The sequence below is a fragment of the Rhinopithecus bieti genome, unplaced genomic scaffold (assembly GCF_001698545.2).
Source record: "Rhinopithecus bieti isolate Rb0 unplaced genomic scaffold, ASM169854v2 scaffold_51907, whole genome shotgun sequence".
Lineage (NCBI taxonomy): Eukaryota > Metazoa > Chordata > Mammalia > Primates > Cercopithecidae > Rhinopithecus > Rhinopithecus bieti.
The window spans coordinates 891,624-914,114 of record NW_016820817.1 but is presented as its reverse complement, the minus strand read 5'-3'; the positions used below and the strand labels follow the sequence as shown (position 1 = coordinate 914,114).

General features: G+C 44.3%; 1 protein-coding gene across 1 annotated transcript in view; it reads left to right on the top strand.

Annotated features, from left to right (window-relative positions):
• The first annotated feature begins 12,080 nt into the window (after positions 1 to 12,080).
• TAF4B (TATA-box binding protein associated factor 4b) overlaps positions 12,081 to 22,491 on the top strand; it is a 156,503-nt gene continuing 146,092 nt past the window's right edge. Inside the window, exon 1 of the mRNA XM_017859976.1 lies at positions 12,081 to 12,916. Within this exon, the coding sequence (XP_017715465.1) occupies positions 12,574 to 12,916 (343 nt within the window). The 5' untranslated portion in view covers positions 12,081 to 12,573. The remainder of the gene's footprint in view (positions 12,917 to 22,491) is intronic.

Sequence of the window (22,491 nt, the reverse complement as noted above, 5' to 3'; positions counted from 1 at the left end):
GGGGTTTTGCTATGTTGTCCAGGCTGGTCCCTAACTCCTGGGCTCAAGGAATCCTTCCACCCCGGCCTCCCAAAGTGCTAGAATTACAGGCATGCACCATGATCCTTGGCCAGAAAGTTTTTACCTATGGAAGAACAATTAAATGTTTCTTTTAGAGAGGCAAACAAACAATTAAACCACTTGAGAAACTAATGTATCAAGAACAAGACTAGGAAGCATGGTATTGTTATTATTCAACATTTTTCTGGAGCTATAACTAATCAATACACTAATACTACAAAAACACATAATCTACAAATTTATTCATTCAAGGCTGGGTGTGGTGGCTTATGCCTATAATCTCAGCACTTTGGGAAGCCAAGGTGGGTGGATCACCTGAGGTCAGGAGTTTGAGACCAGCCTGACCAACATGGTGAAACCCCATCTCTACTGAAAATACAAAATTAGCCAGGCGTGTAATTAGCTGGGGGTGGTGGCGGATGCCTGTAATCCCAGCTACTGCAGAGGCTGAGGCAGAAGAATCACTTGATCCCAGGAGGTGGAGGCTGCAGTGAGATGAGATTGTGCCATTGCACTCTAGCCTGGGAAACAAGGGTAAAACTTCATCTCAAAAAAAAAAAAAAAAATCAGTCAGCCAGCAAATATTTATTAAGCACTTACTATGGGCCAGGCACTGTAAGAATACAGCAATCAGCAATGAACAACAGTAAGAAGATCTCTAGCTTCAGAAATAATCATTCTGGAAGAGAAAAAGTTGAAATCCTACTGGTCTGTCAGCATTTCATCTAGTAACTCTTTCATCTTGGCTTCCTGACTTCACTCCTTTTACGTGTTTTCACCCGCCTCTGCAGCCTCTCCTACTTCACTAGTTCCCTTTATTGACTTCTTCTTCTATGCTACTGCCAAATGCTGAGGTTTGATGTGGGTTCTTCTCTCTTCCCCATACCTTCTTTTTGTTAGTGATAACACTCAGTCCCATCACTTTAAGTAACATCTGTACTGTGTCAGGAAGTGCGGACGTCGGGGTAACGTAAAACCTAGACTGCATTTCACTTTCAAGTTCCTTTTCATCTTTCCTGTCAGAGCTGTTTCACCTCTAGTCTTCCCCATTACTGTGAATAAAATCATGAAATCACCCTCCACCCAAGTTCTTAAGCTGGAAATGTTGGAGACGTTCATAACTGTTCACTCCCTCGGCTACTTTATTTAATCTACTGCTAAGATCCATAGGTTTTTACCTCTGTGGATTGTGCTTTTTGCACTGCAGTTTTGCATTGTTGAAATTTGCCATCTGAGTCAGGTGCAGTGGCTCACACCTGTAATCCCAGCACTTTGGGAGGCTGAGGCTGACACTTTGGGAGACTGAGGCCAGGAGTTTGAGACCAGCCTGGACAAGATGGCAAAATCCCATCTCTACTAAAAAGACAAAAATTAGCCAGGTGTGGTGATGCACGCCTGAAATCTTAGCTACTTGGGAGGCTGAGGCAGGAGGATCACTTGAACCTGGGAGGCGGAGGCTGCAGTGAGCCAAGATCATGGCACTGCACTCCAGCCTGGATGACAGAACAAGACTCCATCTCAAAAAAAAATTTTTTTTTTGAGTCAAATTCTCATCCTGTTGCCCAGGTTGGAGTGCAGTGGTGTGATCTTGGCTCACTGCAGCCTCAACCTCCCTGACTCAAGCGATCCTCCTGCCTCAGCTTCCTCAGTAGTTGGGACTACAGGCACATGCCACCACACTTGGCTAACTTTTTAAAATTTTTTTGTAGAGATGGGGTTTTACCATCTTGCCCAGGTTGGTCTCGAACTCCTGAGCTCAAGTGATCCACCCACCTTGGCCTCCTAAAGTGCCGAGAATGCAGGCATGAGCCACCGTACTCTGCTGAAAACCATTTCTTCTAGTAGAATGGTAACTGACAATGTAAAAGAAATGAGTTAGAAAAATCACTATTTTGCAGCCATCATAGTGATAATTAATTCAGCCAAGAGTCATGAATGGATGCTAAAATTAATAGGTGAAATCTTAATGAAGAACGGGATATTTTCATAGTTGCAAATATGTTTCACATGTTTATTATTAATTATAGAGAGGAAAAATAATCACTTTACATAAGAATCCTGGCCGATATCATCATGAATAAATGACTACGTTTAGTGTAAACTATGGTAAGATAGACCTACATCTTATGTCTCCTAATGTGATACAAAAGTCATAACATCATTTATATAGTATCCCGTCAAAATGCATAACCTCAGGTGGGCATGGTGGCGCATGCCAATAATCCCAGCACTTTAGGAGGCTGAGGCAGGAGGATCACTTGCAGGAGGATCACTTGAGCCCAGGAGTTTGAGAACAGCCTGGGCAACATAGCAAAACCCCATCTCTTAAAAAAAAAAAAAAAGTTAGCTGGGCATGGTGGCGCACAACTGTGGTCCCAACTACTTGGGTGGCTGAGGTAGGAGGATTGCTTGAACCTGTGAGGTCAAGGCTGCAGTGAGCCATTATTGTGCCACTCTACTCCAGCCTGAAAGACAGAGCAAGCGAGATCCTGTCTCTTAAAAAAAAAAAAAAGTCAAGCGGGTGACTCACACCTGCAATCCCAGCACTTTGGGAGACTGAGGTGGGCAGATAACCTGAGGTCAGGAGTTCAAGATCAGCCTGTCCAACATGGTGAAACCCCATCTGGACCAAAAATATAAAAAATTATCTGGGTGTGGTGGTATACTCCTGTAATCCCAGCTACTCGGGAGGCTGAGGCAGGAGAATCACTTGAACCCAGGAGGTGGAGGCTGCAGTGAGCCGAGATTGAGCCCCTGCACTTCAGCCTGGGCAACAGAGCAAAACTCCATTAAAAAAAAAAAAAAAAAGTTGTATATATTATTGAAGTATTTAGGGGTAAGGGAAGGGGCATGTCACAACTTATTTAAAAGTAGTTCAGGATCAAAGCTGTGTATAGAACTGGTTCTCATTATTTAAGGTAGTTATGTTCTTTAAAGGCACAACTAACACTGAATTAGCCAACACTGAACTGCTGCTCCTAGAGGAAACAGAGTTAAGCTCCTTCGAGCCTCTAGTCATGACATTTTTTGACCACTGACCAATACCTGACCTTATTTCATGTGTGTTTCTGTTTAAAGACACTTTATTCAATATAGATTGTTGATTCATTAACACTGAACTAAGTCAACAGCACTATAACTCATGCTTGAAGAAACTTCTCTAACGTGTGCGTTATCTCTCTGTAAGGGCAGCTTCTTTGCACTTAGGAACACTAAACAGCTCTTCAACACTTTGCCCGGGGGCCGTTTTATACAGCAAAATCACCAACAGAAAGCACAAAATATGAAAACATGGCACTAAGTAGACTACCAAAAAAAGGCACTTGTTTACAGTATAAGAGTGAAAATAAGAGGCAGAGTGTCACCTTTTTCAGTCTCAGCTGGAAATATGCGGATCAGGCAACTCAGATTTGTATTGCTCTGTGCGTATCTATAAAACATAGCAAAAGTGCTTTGATTGATGATTGATTTGGGGGTTATGAATAAATTTTAGCAAGTAGACAAATTCACAAATACCGAATCTACAAATAATGAGGACTGAAGGTGTGTGTGTTTGTGTGTGTGTATACACATACATACAGACACATATATATACACATGGAAAGAGAGAGCAAGAGCAAGTGGTAAAACAAATCAAAATGTTAAGCGTTAGTGAACCTGGGTGAAGGATATATGAGAGTTGTAAGTAGTATTTATTTTTTGTGAGACAAAAATATAAAGAACCTGGCGCTAAATAGACTGCAAAAAACGACACTTGTTTGCAGGGTCTCACTTTGTCACCCAAGCTGGAGTGCAGTAGTACGATCAGGGCTCACTGTAGCCGATACCTCCTAGGCTCAAGTGATCCTTCCCACTCAGCCTCCTGAGTAGCTGGAGCTATAGGCTCATGCCACCACATCCAGCTAATTTTTGGCAGCCGGGCCGCGGTGGCTCAACAGCCGGTAAATCCCAGCACTTTAGCGAGGCCCGAGACGGGCGAATCACGAGTCGTAGTTCGAGACCATCTGGCTAACATGGTGAACACCCGTCTCTCTAAAAAACAAAAAGCTCGCCGGGCCGACGGTGCTGGCGCTTGTAGTCCCAGAGCTACTTGGGAGGCCGAGGCAGGACGAATGCGTAAACCGGGAGCGCGGAGCTTGCAGTGAGCTGAGATCTGGCCACTGCACTCCCAGCCCGGGCCCGACAGCAGCGAGACTCCGTCTCAAAAAAAAAAAGTGTTTTGCTATGTTGCCCAGGCTGGTCTCAAACTCCTGAGTTCAAGCAATCCTCCTGCCTTAGCCTCTCAAAGTGCTGGGATTACAGGTGTGAGCCATTGTGCCTAGCTGCAAGTAGGACTTCTTGCAACTCTTCTCTAAATTTGAAATTATTTGAAATGAAAAGTTTAAAAATTCAATAAATTCATATTACTCCTCAGCTTAAAATATTTAAATTGCTTTCATGTGCACATCACACATCCTTTAAGATCCTGAAGAGTTCAGGCCCTTATCTGCCTCTCCAACATAATTCAGGCCACTGTCCCTCCAGCTTACTCTGACCAGTCTCAGAGGCTTTCTTTTAATTCCTGGAACACTTCCCTAGCTCCGTATCTAAATTAGATCCTGTTTATTATTCTCTTTCAAAGCACAGCATTTATCACAATTTGTAATTATACATGCAAACAATTATGTATTCTTGTTTAATAAATGTTATGTATAAAATAATAATTATGAAGACATTTTAGAAATGGGGAATTATTTAGGTGACCTGATTTAAATGTTTAGGCATGGAAAATTATTTAGGTAAAGTTAAGTTCTACATTACAAACAAAATTATTCATACACTGCACATAGTAGCAAACATAAAATGGACAAGAATTAGAAATAATATGCAAATGCTTGATGTGATGGTTCATGCCTATAATCCTAGCACTTTGAGAGGCCTCAAACGGGAGGATTGCTTGAGGCCAGGAGTTCAAGACCAGCTTGGGCAACAAAGCAAGAGCCCCGCTGTCTGTACAAAAATAATAAAAATGAATGAAGTACTATACAAAAATGAGAATTCAGGAATAATGATGGAATTATAAACAGATGAAAATTAGTAAGTTTTTTAGGCTGCTTTTAGTAAGAAAGAAAAATAATACCACTTCAAAGACTGATTAATTACAATGTTAATGCTAAACAAATATTTTAAATAAAAATCTCTGGCCAGCCATGGTGGTTTGGCCCTGTAATCCCAACACTTTGGGAGGCCAAGGCAGGAGGATCATTTGAGGTCAGAAGTTTGAGACCAGCCTGGGTAACATGAGATACTGTGTCTACAAATCAAACCAAAAAATTAGGTGGATGTGGTGGTGTGAACCCTGTAGTCCCAGCTACTTGGGAGGCTGAGGTGGGTGATTGCTTGAACCCAGGATTTTGAGGGTGGAGTGAGCTATCATGGCACTACTGTTCTCCAGCCTAAGAGACAGAGAAAGACTCTGCCTCTAAAAAATAAAATAAAATAAAAAATAGACTATAGAATGAAGAAGGAGCAAGGCTGGTGGTGTGGAGGGAACCCAGTTAGAATAATTCAAGTGAGCATTCTTGGATATGAATTAAGAGAGTGGCAGTGGAAATGAGAGACTGATGGATTCCGGGGATATTACAGATTTGATTACGAGATTGACAGGATCTAATGACTGATTGAAGCAAGTGAAGAATGGGAAAAACTCAAGGTCAATCCTTTTTTTTTTTTTTTTTTTTTTTGAGACAGTCTCCCTCTGTGGCCCAGGCTGGAGCGCAGTGGTTCCATCTCCGATCACTGCAACCTCTGCCTCCTGTGTTCAAGCAATTCTCTCTGCCTCAGCCTTCCGAGTAGCTGGGATTACAGCTGCCCACCACCACGCCCCACTAAATTTTGTATATTTAGTAGAGCCAGGGTTTCGCCATGTTGGCCAGGCCGATCTCCAACTCTTGACCTCAGGTGATCCGCCCTCCTAGGCCTCCCAAAGTGCTGGGATTACAGGCGTGAGCCACCGCGCCTAACCTCAATGTCAATTCTTTTTTTTTGAGATGGAGTCTTGCTCTGTCACCCAGGCTGGAGTGTAGTGGCTCAGTCTCAGCTCACTGCAAGCTCTGCCTCCTGGGTTCATGCCATTCTCCTGCCTCAGCCTTCTGAGTAGCTGGGATTGTAGGCGCCCACCACCACACCCAGCTAATTTTGGTCAATTCTTAATTTTACATTTTGGGTCACTGGAGGGAGGTTGATCTAGTTCACTGAAATAGGGACCATAGGAGAAAAAGCAGGTTTGAAGATGAGATACAGCCGGCTTTCTGTATCCTTGGGCTGCATATCTGCAGATTCAACCAAGTGCACGTTGAAATCTGCATATATGGAGAGGCAACTGCTGACCGTTTAGGTTGAACTTGTGGGACACCCAGGTGAAGACGCTAGGCAGTTGTTTGTATAGGTCTTGAGGCCAGGAGAGAAATCTGGGGTCAAAGATACAGGAAGTCGAAAACATATAGATAGAAATTAAGCCCTGGAAGTAAATGTCATCACCCAAGAAAAATATAGACTGAGAAAAGAAAGCTGAAATATTTAAGCCACTATTACTATATGAAGAATTGTAGGAGGCACCAGGGGTGTACAGACAGGACAAAATTTCTGTCTCTGAGGTGTTAAAGCTTGGGAGTGGGATAGGAAAGGGTCAGATAAGTGCTTTTTGTCAGGTATCTACTAAGCATTCGGTTCTCTCTTCTCCTCCTCAAATTAACATGACACAGCCCACTAAACTATGGGAGAGGATAGGCAAGAAAAACTTGAATAACAATATAATGAGTGCTATGATAATGTGCTATGGGATGGGGAAGAGAGGCTTAGGTTATTGACTTTTGAAGCCAGATAGGAATTGGCCAGGTAGAACATGGGGAAGGTCTTTGAAGAAAAGTAAAATAATATATGCAAAGTCATGAAGTCAAGAGAGACCCTGGGATATTGGCAAAATTCCTGTACTTCCCTATGCTGCCATTACAAGGTGCCCATGGCTACATGGCAGAGTAGAATTGATTGGACAATTTAATAGGTGCCAGATCATAATGAACATTGTATGCCATGCTACTTGAGATTTTATCCTGTGGGTAACAGGTGGATGTTAAGAAGTGGTAGGTAGGAGAGTTGTAAAATTAGATTTGCATTTTAGGAAGATTGTCCTAGAAACAGTGGGAGACATAGATTGGTTTGGAGGAAGGGAGAATGATCAGAAAGGAATTTACACAAGTTCCCACCACCACAAATATCCATTTACCAGTGTCTATGGCCAAGAACTCTGCCTTCCCTTCTCTTGCCATAGATGAATGGTCTATGGCTCTTATCAAAGCTCAACCCCTCCACTTGTGCACCTAGATTAAAAAATTTTTTTTAGAGATGGGGGTCTCACTATGTTGCACCAGCTACAGTGCAGTTGCTAATCACAGGCAAGATTATAGTGCACTACAACCTCAAAGTCCTCAAGTGATCCTCTACCTCAGCTTCCCAAGGAGCTGGGACTACAGGCGCACATTTGTGCACTAGGTTTTATCCCTTTTTTTGCCTTCAAGGACATGGCTCCAACAATTCAAATCTTCCTCTTTATTCCTCTATCAGCAGTTTTCCCTCCCTACTGGAACACTGCCATCAGCATGCAAACATGCAGTTATTGCAAAGAAAATCTCTTTCTTGACCTCATCTCTTCTCCCATGGCCCCATTTTTTTCTCCCTTACTTTGTGTTATAACTTTACATTTCCATCTATTCGTTCATGAATGTGCTCTAAATAGGCTCTCATGCCCACATTCCACAGGACTACTCTTGTCAAGGTTACCAGTGACGCCCACATCGTGTTGCTCTATTGAACAGGCACTCCCTAGTCCTCATTTTATTTGACCTATCTGCTGCATTTGATACAGTCGATCACTCTCTTCTCTAAAGTTAACTTTTTTTTTTTTTTTGAGACAATCTTACTCTGTTACAGGCTGGAGTGCAGTGGCACAATCTTGGCTCACTGAAACCTCTGCCTCCTGGGTTTAAGGGATTCCTGTGCCTCTGCCTACCAAGTAGCTGGAACTACAGGCACGTGCCACCACACCAGGCTAATTTTTGTATTTTTTGTAAAGATGGGGTTTTGCCATGTTGCCCAGGCTCGTCTCAAACTCCTGGCCTCAAGTGACCCACCTGCCTCGGCCTCCCAAAGTGTTGGTATTACAGGCATGAGTCACTGTGCCCAGCCTGACTGATGTATTCTTTATTGCCAAGCTTATAGTAAGCACTCAATAAATGTTACATAGATGAATGACTGAAGGTAGGTAGGGAGGAGAGGCTTTCGAAAATAATATAATTCAAGAAAATTGGTGTTATAATACAAAGTATAAAGTTCAGTGTTTGCAGAATCTTTTACAAAATAAATATTATTTTGGGGATTTTTGGCTCTTGAACAGTCTTATTACTTTTTCCACACTTAATGCGAAGTGAAAAGAAATGATTACTCACACTGAGAAAACAGCCTGTCTTCTTAGGTTAAGACAGTATTTGTAATAAGCTTCTGCTTGGCCTACCTTCAGCAAGCTACCATACTTGTCCAGGTTCATGAGATCCATTAAAGGTACTTGGATGCTATGATGAGGAGACTGGAGAGTATTTAGCTGTACTTACAGATTTCAATTCTCACTAAGAATATATATTTTAAGAAAAGTTTGTTTTAATTTTGATTTTGCAAATAAGACACATTCACTGTAGGAAAATTTAAAATGCAGAGAGACAAAAATTATCATTTAGAATGTCTCTAAATAGAAATATCTTCCATTAATAGTTTTGTGTGTGATCTAATTTTTTATGAGTATCTGTTTATTGGTTAATAATTGTTTTTTTCTTTTTCTTATCTTTTTTTTTCTTTTGAGATGGAGTCTTGCTCTGTCACCCAGGCTAGAGTGCAGCGGTGCGATCTCAGCTCACTGCAACCTCCGTCTTCCAGGTTCAAGCGATTCTCCTACCTCAGCCTCCCAAGTAGCTGGGATTACAAGCACGTACCACCACACCCAGCTAAATTTTGTATTTTTGATAGAGACGGGGTTTCACCATGTTGGCCAGGCTGGTCTTGAACTCCTGGCCTCAAGCAATCCTCCTGCTTGAGACCTCTCAAAGTGCTAGGATTAGAGGCAGGAACCACCACATCAGGAATTTGCATATTATAAACAATTATAAGAAAAATGTGAGGCTCATGCCTGTAATCCCAGCACTTTGGGAGGCTGAGGCAGGAGGATCACTTGAGTCCAAGAATTTGAAATCAGCCTTGGCAACATGTTGCCAAAATTACTTTTGCACAAACCTAATAGGTAGACCCTTGTCTTTGCAAAACAAACAAACAAACAAGCAAAATTAGCTAGGCATGGTGGCCTGTGGTCCTCAGCCACTTGGGAGGCTGAGGTGAAAGCATTTCTTGAGCTCAGGAGGTTGAAGCTGCAAGTGAGCCATGATGCCCTCACTGAACTACCCTGGGTGACAGAGACAGGGATACCCTGTTCTCCCTTGCATAACCCCATACCCACCCTGCCCTGCCCTGCCGAAACACACACACACACACACGCACTCACACAAGCCAGAGAGAGAGAGAGAGAGAGAGAGAGAGAGAGAGAAATGCATAAGGTTAACTTTATGAAAAAATATGGTTCCCCAACCAAGTCTCTTTGTAATTTCATGGTGGAGGTTAATTACCTATCTACACAAGGTATGTGAGTTGAGGGTGGGGGTCTAGTGGAAATTTAGAAAGGGAGAGTCCTCAAAACAAACTTCGATCCTTCCGTACCCAAGTATCTATTGAAACATACTATATGGAGGGGAAAAGAAATCAGGGATAATTTGCCCATTTGATGAAGAACATATCTAAGATTCAAATACACTACACTATTTTGCTTCACTGAAAATGTTGCATAACTTCATTCAATTCATTACCTTAGCAAATATTTATTAAATGCCTTTTATGCTCAAGGCATTTTGCCAAGGGCACTGTGGGATACATGATTAATCAGACGTTTTTGGAGTAATGGAAAGAGATGTACTTTGGCATCATACTGACGAGTTTGAATTCCAGCTTCTTGGAAATATTACTCTTTTAACTGCAGTTTTTAAGTTTGTAAAATGAAGCAGTTAGAAAAAGGAAATGCATCTTTCACAGGAGGTGCTCAATAAATTGAGTTTTTCTCTCCCCAACTCCACTTTGAGGCATCTGCTAGAAGGTAAGTGATCAGGGAATTCACCATAGAAAGGGAGGGAGTGTGATTGATTTGGGTCGTGAGATGGATTTAGACTGGTCAAGAAGTGAGAGACAGTAAAGGTGGTAAGTGTGTGGACTTTACTAGATCTTGTGAGTAGATCTTATCTAAACGTGCCGGCACACGTTTACAGAGAGGTAGAAAAGCAGGAGCTGTAACTGTCAGGTTGCCTGCTATTTTAGTTCACTTGGGCTTCTATAATGAAATATCACAAACTGGGTAGCTTATAAAAAGAGAAGCTTATGTCCCATAATTCCAGAGTTTGGGAAGTTCAAGATCAGGGCAGATGCGGTATCTGATGAGAGTCTTAATTCCTAGACAGCAGTCTCTTTACTAAAACCTCACATGCTGGAAGGGGTGAGGGATCTTTCTGAGCTTTCTTCAAAAAAAAAATTATTTATTTAATGTATTTAACTGACAAATAATAATTTTATGTATTTATGAGGTATCATGTGATGTTTTCATGTGTCATGAAATAATTAAATCAAACTAACATATTCATCACTTTAACATGATTGGTCCTGAATGGAATCCCATTCATGAGGGCTCCGCCCTTATGATCTAACCACCTTTCAAAGGCCCCACCCTCTAATACTATCAACTTCAGCTTTAGCATTTTAACAGTCAGTTGAGGGTATAATCCCAACACTTTGGGAGGCCCAGGCAGGAGTTCAGGAATTGGAGACCAGCCTGGACAACATAACGAGACCCCGTTTTTGCTAGGCACAGTGGCGCTCCCCTGTAGTTCCAGCTACAGGTAGCTCCAGCCTGAGGTAGTTCCAGCCTGAGGTAGGAGAGTAGGAGGATCACTTGAGCCCAGGAGGTGGAGGCTGCAATGAGCCAATGGTGCCACTGCACTCCAGCCTGGGTGACAGAGTTAGATCCTGTTCCAAAACAAAACAAAACAAAAAACACAACAACATTCAGATCATAGCATTTGCCTACTTGTAAAATCTCCTTTCAGTGCAGTGTTGGTTCGTACAAACATACAATATTATGACTTTAGCTTGAAATTAAGGCATCTTCTCTGACTGCATTACAAAGAAGCAAGTTTTTTCATATCGATTCAGTCAACACCTTTTATTTATCCAGATAATGTCTAGGATCGCACTTAATATCTAAGTGCTAGAATCTAATTATATAGGTATCAAAAGGCATTAAGTTTTGCAGACAGACATACAATTTTAATGTTTAGAGGTGACAGAGACATCTATAGCAGCACCAGAGAAGAAACGATTTTCCATTTAAGATTTTAGGCAGTTTAACTCTAAAATGTGAAAATAGGCACATCTCACAGACTATAAAACTATACACCATTTTAATTTTTACAACGTCAATTCTAATTACTAATTTTAGCAACGCTTCAGTAACGCTTCAGTGTGAAGACACCAGAGAAAACCAGTGAAAATGCGTGATTGAATTCTTATTGAGTCACTCTTCTCGGAAATCAGTCCTCCCCATTTTCTCCTTAAAAAATAGAATCCTGGAGACAGTCTAGTCCTGGCTTTTCGAGGAACAAACAACGGGGGACACAGAGAAACACGGATGCCGCAGTTTTCCAACTGCAGCTTGCCCCTCCCACGTGATTGGTTTCTGGCATCGCCCCCTCCTTGCTGGCGATTCAGGGGAAGATTCTAACGCTCCGTGGAGCCGTCCCCAGTGACGTCACGGGCGCGGCTCCGCTCCTTGACCAATCACGCGGCTGGATCCCGGGGAAGCCCGGGGCGGTGGCGGCGGCCTGGGCGCGTGCGCGAGGTCTCCGCGTGGCTATATAAACATGGCTGGCGTGGCCGCGCGGAGGGGCCGTGCCAAACGCGCGTAGGGGGCTATGGGCGCTCTGTGTTCGTAGTTTTGAAATTTCTGGCGGGGGAGCCGCTGCGCAGTTCGGCTCGAGGTGCGAGCTACAACCTTCCGGGAGCCGCACGTCCAGGCTCCCCAGCAGCGGGACCCGAGCGTGAGGCGCCGGGCTGAGGCAGCGCACGTGTGAGCGCCGCTGAGGAAGCTGCGAGAGGTCGGGCGGGTGTCGCTCCGGGGGCAGCCCAGGCTCGCGCGGACGGGAAGAAGGTCCGGGACGCGCGTGTCCTGCCGGGCAGCCGGCGCCCGTCACTGATTTCGCTGCTGCGGCCCCCGCGCCTCTCCCCAGCGATGCTGTGCAGCCCGAACCGCACCGGAGTCGGCTGCCACGCGCCAAGCCTCCCCTCCCCTCTGCTCCTGGAACCGCAGCGCCGCAGCTGCTGCTGAGCCCCTGGGGGATGCCCGCCGGCCTCACCGAACCCGCCGGCGCCGCTTCCCCGGCTGGTGTGAGCGCCTCGGGGACCGTGACCATGGCCCCGGCCGGGGCGCTGCCGGTGCGGGTGGAGAGCACTCCTGTGGCCCCGGGCGCCGTGACTAAGGCTCCTGTCAGCGTCTGCGTGGAGCCCACGGCGTCCCAGCCCCTGCGGTCCCCCGTGGGGACCCTGGTGACCAAAGTGGCTCCGGTCAGCGCCCCTCCTAAACTCAGCAGCGGCCCTAGGCTGCCTGCTCCTCAGATAGTCGCCGTGAAAGCCCCCAACACCACGACGATCCAGTTTCCTGCTAATTTGCAGCTTCCTCCAGGTATGTTGATCACCCTTTCCAGCCTCGTCTGTCGGTCCAGCTGGCGGTGATGGGAAAAGTCGTAGCCCCAGATTGCTCCTAAAAAAAACTCTGAGCCACGGGAACCTTTCATAATCTTGACTTTACAGTTAACACATTCTTTTTTGTGTCATTACTGCATGGTTTTTCTTTTCATGTTTAAGGAAAGCATCTTTTCACCTAAGTCACACAGTAAAAAGCTGTATCAAACTGATTTTCGGAGGAGGGCTTTCAGGCACTGACTCTTAGGTCGGGGAGATAATATAGCTAAAACTAATTTCCATGTGGAGGAAGGGCCAGTTTATACCGTGGATTTCCATACGCTTAGATTATGATGTAGAAGTGCGTTGTACTTATTTTATTAATTATGAATGAATGAATGAACGAATGAGTTATGGTTTCGCTCTGTCGCCCAGTCTGGAGTACAGTGACGCGATCACGGCTCACTGGAACCTCGAACTCCTGGGCCCAATCGATCCTCCCGCCTCGGCCTCCCAAAGTGCTGGGATTACAGGCGTGAGCCACCGGGCACAGCCTAACAGTGACGTTCTTGTGTATAACCAAGTCAGAATAGTTTTACTGCTTTCTAGTACCAAGTACGAATAATGCTGTTCCTGCACAATCTTTACATGTCTTATGATTCTAACTTTCAATTAGCAGAATCCCTGACTGGGAACACGTGCCACAGTTGACAAACAGATCAGAGTCACGCAATTGTTACAGTTGCAGTTGAAGCCGTGTGTCAAGGAATGCTACTGTTAATGAGTCTTTCACTACTTTCTATCCTAAGGCTTTTTACTCTGTTGGGCTGTATTTCATGATTTCTATAAAGGTTTTACTTTGTGATAATTTACATATTGCAAATATGCTGAATGATATTGGGGTGTTCAGTCTTACTTTACTGAAAGTCTCTTGGAATTTGCTTTCTATTAATTTTGTTTAGCAGTTATTGGAACTCTGACCTGCAAAGATGGTAAATAAAAAAAGGGGAAGCATTGATTCAAAAGATTCTATAACCCTTAATAAAATGGCAGAGGTCCTTTTTGTATGTAATATTGTTGTTAGTCATACACGTTGTGAATAGATTATGTTTTTTCACTTTTTATGAAGTTGTATTTCAGTTTTATATGGTATACAAGGTGTGTAAAACTGTTAAGGCAGTGTTACAGCAGTGTGCAGCGCCTAATACATTATTTGGCAGTTCTAAATTGTTATTCTGCATATGTGTTTATAAATTAGTTCTGAATGTGTTAGAATGAAATCACCCCCTAAACTGTAAATCCTATCTAGTCACTGAAGTTTACTTATAAATAGTCAAAAAAAAAAAAAAAAAAGTATTAAGAAAGAACTGTCCGAAAGGCTAAGGCACGAGAATTGCTTGAACCCGGGAGGTGGAGGTTGCAGTAAACCAAGATATCTTGCCAGTGCACTCCAGCCTGGGCAACAGAGCGAAACTCTGTCCCTCCCCATCCCTTCCCAATCCCCCAAAGAAAGAACTGTCAAGAGTGAAAACTTGCTGGTAAGTGAGAGTGAATCACTTACTGGAGGATTGGGGCCTTACCATGCTAAGCACTTTTAACAAATTATTTATTTTCTTTTATTTGTTGGTCATAATAGACAGGTAGCAAATAAGGAAAGAGGTATCTAAGAGTAAATAATTTGTCCAATGCCCGGCAACCCATAGGTGTCAGGGGGAGTTTTAGCTCAGGTCTGTTTAACTATTCTTTCCACAACTCTATGCTTATTTTTTTACTTGTATGTATATGGTATGCCTCATTGAGTGTCAGTAATGAAAGGTGATTGAGAGAACTTTAGATTCCAGTCTTTCATTTTATATACCAAGGAACCAAAACTGAAACTTGGCAGAGTTAAATAGTAGCAAACTAGGACCATAGTCTAATTATGTTCATAGCACTGTATTAAAACATTGCATGCTGTTTACCTCTGAGAAACCCCTACAAAAGAGAGAAAGAAGATAATTTGTCTTTAGGAATTGGTCGTTATAGAGGAAGTGGGGTTTTGCTTTTGGGAATTTCTGCTGATGTGTGGCAGAAGGGTGTACTAATTACATCTGTGCTCTTATTGGGCAGAATAAGATAATAATTGAAGAATGAAATGGAAAGACTGATTAAAGTAACTTTTTAAAAACATTATGAATCTTGTACTATTTCTTTTCTTTCTTTCTTTCTTTCTTTTTTTTTCCTGAGACGGAGTGTCACTCTGTTGCCCAGGCTGGAGTGCAGTCGCATGATCTAGGCTCACTGCAACCTCTGCCTCCCAGGTTCAAGTGATTCTCCCGTCTCAGCCTCTGGAGTAGCTGGGATTACAGGCACACACCACCAGGCTCGGCTAATTTCTATATTTTTAGTAGAGATGGGGTTATACCATGTTGGCCAGATTGGTCTCGAACTCGTGACCTCAAGTGATCTCCCGGCTTCGGCCTCTCAAAGTATTGGGATCACAGGCGTGAGCCACTGCGCCAGCCTGAATCTCGTACTATTTCTTTTGCATACCAAGAATTAGCACTTGATTACACAAGGGTGCTTATATATGTCAGTTCCTCATTTTCCAAGATCATGAGTACTTTAAGTATTTGATTCTCTTTACTTCAGAATTTCATCTATGAACAGAACTGGTTTAAAATATATATATATATGTGCACCACAGGTTTTCTAGGGAGCAGGAACTGGAAATAAAAGTATGCATAAGAGGGTGTTTGAGGAAATATTAATAAAAGGTTTTCAGTAATTTCTTCAGTCTTCTCTTTTGTGAACATGTGGGGTTTTAGGCTCAACTGTGGTTCTTTCTCTTCTTAATATTCTTCATCTTGTCTATCACCTGTTTGAGAATGATAAGCAAGGACTTCATTCCTTCTTTTAGGTCATCAGCTGGGATAAATTCTGCATGATAGTTGTACTGTACAAAGGTATGACAGTTCCTTATGAAGCACTGAGGTCCCTTTTCATCAGCCTGTCTTCATGCTGAGACCGGGCATAGAATTTGCATCTCCTTTCCCAAATGAGTGATCCAGTCCTTGGATAAGTTGTTTCCACTCTGTCTTTATCAAAGGGATACAGTGTACATGATCACCACCTCCACAGTTGTCACAGTGCTGTTGGGCTTCATGAAATGAGGGGTATTCTTTTCAGTGTTCACACACCATCCACTGGTTGATTTTTAGACTGTAGGGTCAGCGTAAAGTGATAGTGGCCATGGTGTTATTCTGTCGGTAGTCAGCCCTCAGGAGAAAGTGCTGGTGCTCCTCTCCTACGGCTCTTCCTCAAGGCAAGGTTAGGTTCTGTTACGTGTTTCCATTTGGGTGCCATGCTTTCATCCTCATAGTACTCCCACACTTTGTTTTCTTTTTGATTACAAGGTCCACAGAAGCAGGGACTCTCTGTTACTGTTATTCTCAGGGCCTAGTAAGTTGCACACAGAGAAGGCACTTAAGTATTTGAATGTAGGCATATGTGGAGAGAGTAGGGGGCAATAGGGCTGTAGCCCCTAAGGGATTCTGAGGGCCATCACACACATCCGTGTGTTGAGTTTTGATTTCTTTGCTTATTCTACTTACAAACGCAGTATATATTCATGTGAAAATCACTAAAATGTAATTTCCATTTCAAAGTATTATAATTAACAAACTTGTGGTGTGTTTTTTTGCCTTTTTTTTTTTTTTTTTTGAGTTTCGCTCTTGTTGCCCAGGCTGGAGTGCAGTGGTGCGATTTGGCTCACCACAACCTCTGCCTCCCGGGTTCAAGCGATTCTCCTGCCTCAGCCTCCCTTGTACCTGGGATTACAGGCATGCGCCACCACGCTCAGCTAATTTTTGTTGTATTTTTGGTAGAGATGAGGTTTCTCCATGTTGGTCAGGCTGGTCTTGAACTCCTGACCTCAGGTTATCTGCCTGCCTTGACCTCCCAAAATGCTGGGATTACAGGTGTGAGCTGCCCGGCCACTTGTTTTTTTTGGAGACAGAGTCTCACTCTGTTGCCCATGTTGGAGTGCAGTGGCACGATCTCAGCTCACTGCAACCTCTGCCTCCCAGGTTCAAGCAATTCTCATGTCTCAGCTGCCAAGTAGCTGGGATTACAGGTGTGTGCCACCACACCAGGCTAATTTTTTTCTTTTTAGTAGAGACAGAATTTTGCTATGTTGGCCAGGCTGATCTTTGAATTCCTGGCCTCAAGTGATGTGCTGATCTCAGCCTCCCAAAGTGCTGAGACTACAGGCATGAGCCCCAGCGCCCGGCCTATTGTGTCTTTTAAGTGTTAGTGTGTCTGGAGTTGGTTCCTTCTGGTGGGTTTGTGATCTCGCTGACTTCAAGAATGAAGCCATGACCTTCGTGGTGAGTGTTACAGCTCTTACAGATGGCACAGATGCAAAGAGTGAGCGGTAGCAAGGTTTGTTTTGAAGAGCGAAAGAACAAAGCTTCCACAGCGTGGAAGGGGACCGGAGTGGGTTGCCACTGCTGGCTGGGGTGGCCAGCTTCTATTCCCTTATTGGCCCCTCCCATGTTCTGTTTCTTTCCTATCAGAGTGCCCTTTTTTCAGTTCTCCTTGTGATTGGCTCCTTCTAGGATCCTGCTGATTGGTGCATTTTGCATTTTACAGAGTGCTGATTGGTGCCTTTTACAGAACGATGATTGGTGCATTTTACAGAGCACTGATTGGTGCCTTTTACAATCCTCTTGCTAGCTACAGAGCGCTGATTGGTGTGTTTTTACAGAGCACTGACTGGTGCATTTTACAATCCTCTTGTAAGACAGAAAAGTTCTCCAAGTCTGCGCTCGACCTAGGAAGTCTAGCAGGCTTCATCTCTCAATCCCCCCTCTAAACAGGGCACCCCAACTGCTGTTGGGAATTGGGCAATGACCACTCTAGTTCCTTCCTGCTGGATAGGGGCGAAAAAGGGGCCCTGCAGTTGTAGTGTCCTCCAGAGGTGAACTCTCTAGGCCAGTCGAAGGGCCAGTGGGTTGGTCCAGGGGTCCTCAGTAGAAGTTGTGAGTTGAGCTCATTTGGGGTTCCATTTGTAAGACCATCTGTAGCTTGATGACCTCGATCCTGGAGGAAACAAATTGACAAGGAGATTAAAAACACAGGTCCCGAAGGCGAGTAATAGCAAGATGGCTGTCACAGGACCTAGAAAGGGGAGAAGCCATGTTGCCCAACTCCAGAGTTTGGGATGAGTTTGAAAGGCATTGTTTGATTTTAGAAGCCTTTTCCTGTAAATGCTTGGTGGCATCTCATACTGGTTAGTATAAAAGCAACACTTCCCCTAAGAAGGTGCAAAGTCCTCATTTCTCAGTAATGAGGAGGTCTAGGCCTCAGTGGTTTTGGAGAGTCACTGCTGCCAAAGAGTCTATTTGGGATTGTAGAGTAAGGATAGATTTTGTTATTTTTTGCAAACTGTCCTTTGAGAGTGTGTGGTAGGAGGATAATGAAGTAGATAAACTGGCTATTCTGGTTCCTGTAGCGGTGGCCATTCCTAACCCTATAAGTAGCGGTATTAGTTGTATGGCCCTGCGCTGACGGACTTGAATTTTGAGGGGCACTGATAGGGTCTGATTTTCTGGGGCAATGTCAATGTTGGGACTTAGAAGACTAAGCTGCAGGTGCCTGTCTAGTTGGTGGGTAGGCAGATATAGGTTGAAGATCCACATGAGAATAATTTGGCTTGGCTGGGTAGACAGAACTGGTTGTGTATGTTAAAAAGGTGTATGAATTTGTTGTTTTCATTTTCCCATACTCCTAAAGTACTTGCCAAGGTAGCTCCGGTGAGTGGCTGGAAAGGGGTGTTGGGAGCAAACTGAGTGGCTCCCTGTGTTCTATTTTCCCACTGGAGAAAAAACTATTTTGTATCTACTAGGAAGCATTCGAGAGTGATTGAAAGAGATGAGAAGGCATTCAGTAGTGGTGGGGGCGCTGCTGCAGGGGGTCCAGAGGTGAATGGTCATGCAGGGAGTATGTTTGCCATTACAAAACCCGAACTGTTTGTTAAGCAGGGAGGAAGTGATGATTTTGGGAGGCCCTGAGAAGCAGACAAACCATCTGAAGGGAGCTGTTTGGGTGACTTGGAAGTTGCTATGATCAGTTGGGGCTTGAAGTTGTAGGGTGTAATTACGCTGATGGGATAGTAGGTGCCCCAGGGCCAGGCCTGATAACAGCACTAGATGCGTAAAGGGGCTTGGAAAGTTAAGATGGTATTTGTGGTTACAGGGCCGTGTATGGGCTTTTAATTGCTCGTGTGAATTATTTCATGGATTAGGACTTTAACAACTTCCTCAGCCTTCTCTGTCTTGCAGGGGAAGGCTTCTGTCCAATTTATAAAGGTATCAGCACAGACCAACAAGTATTGAAATCCCCTTGACTTAGGCATATGGGTGAAGTCTGACTGCCAGTCTCTCCAGAATAGTGCCCTATTCTTTGTTCCCCCAGAGGGACCTTGTGATGGACCAAGGGATCATTCCTTTGGCACACCTCACAGACTTTGACTACTTGCTGGATGGTCTGGAGGAGATTTGGCCCTGTAAATAGGGATTTGCCCATTTGATGAGTGTTCTCAATACCTGTATGAAAAGTTTGGTGGAGGGTCTTAAGTATTTTCCACTGGCTGGCTTTGGGTATGAATACCTTTCCCCCTTCTGTCATTAACCACCCCGAGGGGAGAAAACTATGCCCTGGTGAAAGTCCCCATTCTGTTTCAGTCGGAGAATACTGGGGCTTAATCTCTTGGAGAGGGTTGTTCCATACCAAGGGTCCTTCCATAGGTGTTCCTAACGGGAGGTTCTGCCTGGCAGCAGTTTTGGCCTCAGCATCTGCCCGATGGTTTCCTTCTGCCTTTTTTCCTTCCCCTTTTTGATGGCTTTGGCAGTGTGAGACTGCCATCTCCCTGGGTTTTTGCACTGCGTGCAGTAACTTCATGATTTCCTTGAGGTATTTAATGGGGGTTCCCTCAGAGGTTAGGAACTCCCTTTCTTTCCATATTGCAGCATGGGCATGTAGGATTAGATAAGCATACTTGCTATCTATACACATTTATTCTTTTTTCCTTTCCCAGTTCTAAGGCTTGGGTAAGTGCCACTAGTTCTGCTAACTGGGTGCTGGTCCCTTGGGGAAGAGGCTTACTTTCAAGTACTGTTACATCACTAACTGTGGCATAACCTGCCCTTCGTATCCCATTCTCCACAAATGGACTTCGTCGATATATAGGTTAAGGTCAGGATTAGCTAAGGGGACGTCAAAGAGATCCTCTCGGGCAGCATAGGTCTGGGCCACAATTTGTTGGCAGTCATGCTCCATTGGTTCTCCATCCTCTGGGAGAAAAGTAGCAGGGTTGAGGGCTGCACACATACATATTTGAAGCACTGGTCCCTTAAGGAGTAGCGCCTGATATCTAAGCGGGTGGTTGTCTGATAGCCATAAACTTCCTTTGGCACCTAGTATGCCATTTACATCATGAGTAGTACAGACAGTGAGATCCTTTCCTTGTATTATTTTGATAGCCTCTGATACTAAGATGGTCACCACCGCAACTACCTGTAAACAGTGAGGCCAGTCTTTTAGTACTAAATCAATTTTCATACTTAGGTGTGCCACTGGTTGTGAGATTGTCCCACGAGTTTGAGTAAGCGCTCCAAGAGCTGTTCCCACTCTCTGTGGCATATAAAGAGCAGCTTTGTCCTGTGGGAAGGCTTAAGGCTGGAGCTTGTTCTAGGGCCTGCTTTAAGGTTTTGAAGGCTATTTTTGCCTCTGGTTCCTATTCTACTAGATATAGTATTTGCCCTCTGGGTCTCCTTGATTAATGTATGGAGTGGCCTGGTCATCTCCCTGTAGCCGGGGATCCGTAGTTGGCAAAAGCTGGTGATCCCACGGAACCACTGCAACTGTTTTAATGTCCTAGGGCAAGGATAAGCCAGTATAGGTTGTATTCATTCCTTGCTGAGGGCCCTGGTTGCTCTGGCTAAGATTAGGCTTAGATATTTGACTTGTTGTAGGCAGAGCTGGGCCTTCAATTTAGACGCCTTGTACCCTTGCTTAGCTAGAAAGTTCAAGAGATCTAGAGTAGCCTGCTGGCATGAGGCTTCTGAACTGGTAGCCAAAAGTAAATCATCCACATACTGAAGGACCAGAGTGCCCGGACTTGAGAAGTGGCCTAGATCTTGTGCCAGTGCCTGACCAAACGGATGAGGGGTATCCCTAAACCGTTGAGGCAAGACTGTCCACGTAAGTTGGGATGTGTGGTCTGTGGGATCCTCAAAGGCAAAGAGAAACTGGGAGTCAGAGTGCAGGGGAATGCAGAAGAAGGCATCCTTGAGGTCCGGAACAGTGAACCATTCTGCTTCCTCTGGTATTTGAGAGAGCAGGGTATAGGGGTACAGAGTACAGTTAGATATAGAGGAATTACTGTCTCATTGATGAGTCTAAGATCTTGCACTAGTCTTCACTGACTGTTTGGTTTTTGTACTCCTAAAATTGGGGTGTTGCAGGGACTGCTGCATTTTCTTACTAAGCCTTGACCTTTTAAATGTCTAACAACATTCTGTAATCCTTTATGAGCTTCAGGCCTTAAGGGATATTGCCTTTGATAAGGAAAAGTGGTGGGGTCTTTTTAGCCTGATTTGGACTGGGTGGGCATTTTTTGTCCTTCAAATTGTCCTTCCAATGCCCAGATTTCAGGGTTGATTCCCTCCTCAAGTAGGGGACAGCAAATGGGTAACTTGTTTCCCATATTCATGCAGATAATAACTCCAGCTTTGGCTAATATGTCCCTCCCTAATAAGGGTGTGGGACTTTCAGGCATAACAAGAAAGGCGTGTGAAAAGAGCAAATTCTCCCAATTACAACTGAGAAGGTGGGAGAAATACCTGGTTACAGACTCTCCCAGGATTCCTCAGATGGTAACGGAACTTGAGGTTGGCTGCCTGGGGCAGGAGATTAACACTGAGAAGGCTGCGCTGGTGTCCAGGAGGAAGTCAATTTCCTGGCCCTTGATGGTTAAATTTACCGGTGCTCAGTGAGGTTGATTATGTGAGCTGGTGCTTGCCCTGAGCACCCTCAGTCCTGCTGTTGGATCATCTGGTTGGGGGCTCCTGTCTCAGAGAACCTTTGTTTTCTAGGGCAGTGTGCCTTCCAGGGATTGTCTTGGCATAGTGGACATGGGTGAGGGGGCAGCTTGTTTCTCGTTGGACAATGTTTTTTACAGTGTCCTTGCAAACCACCCTGATAACAAGCCCTACCGGGTTATTGCCCTGCTCCATTTTCTGTCCTCTGTGAACCATCAAGGTTTGTTTGTCTGAGGGCCATGAAAAAGGCTGCGGCCTTTCTCTTATCTCGCTTTTCCGTTTCGTCCTGTTCCTCTGGGTCTCTATTATAGAACGCTGAGGTTGCCAGGTTTAATAATGCCTCCAGATTTTGTTCAGGGCCCAGGGCTCGCTTTTGGAGCTTTCTCCTGATATCTGCGGCTGATTGCATAATAAACTTACCTTTGAGGATGAATTAACCCTCGAGAGAGTTGGGTGACAGGGGAGTATATTTTCTTTTTTTTTTTTTTTTTTT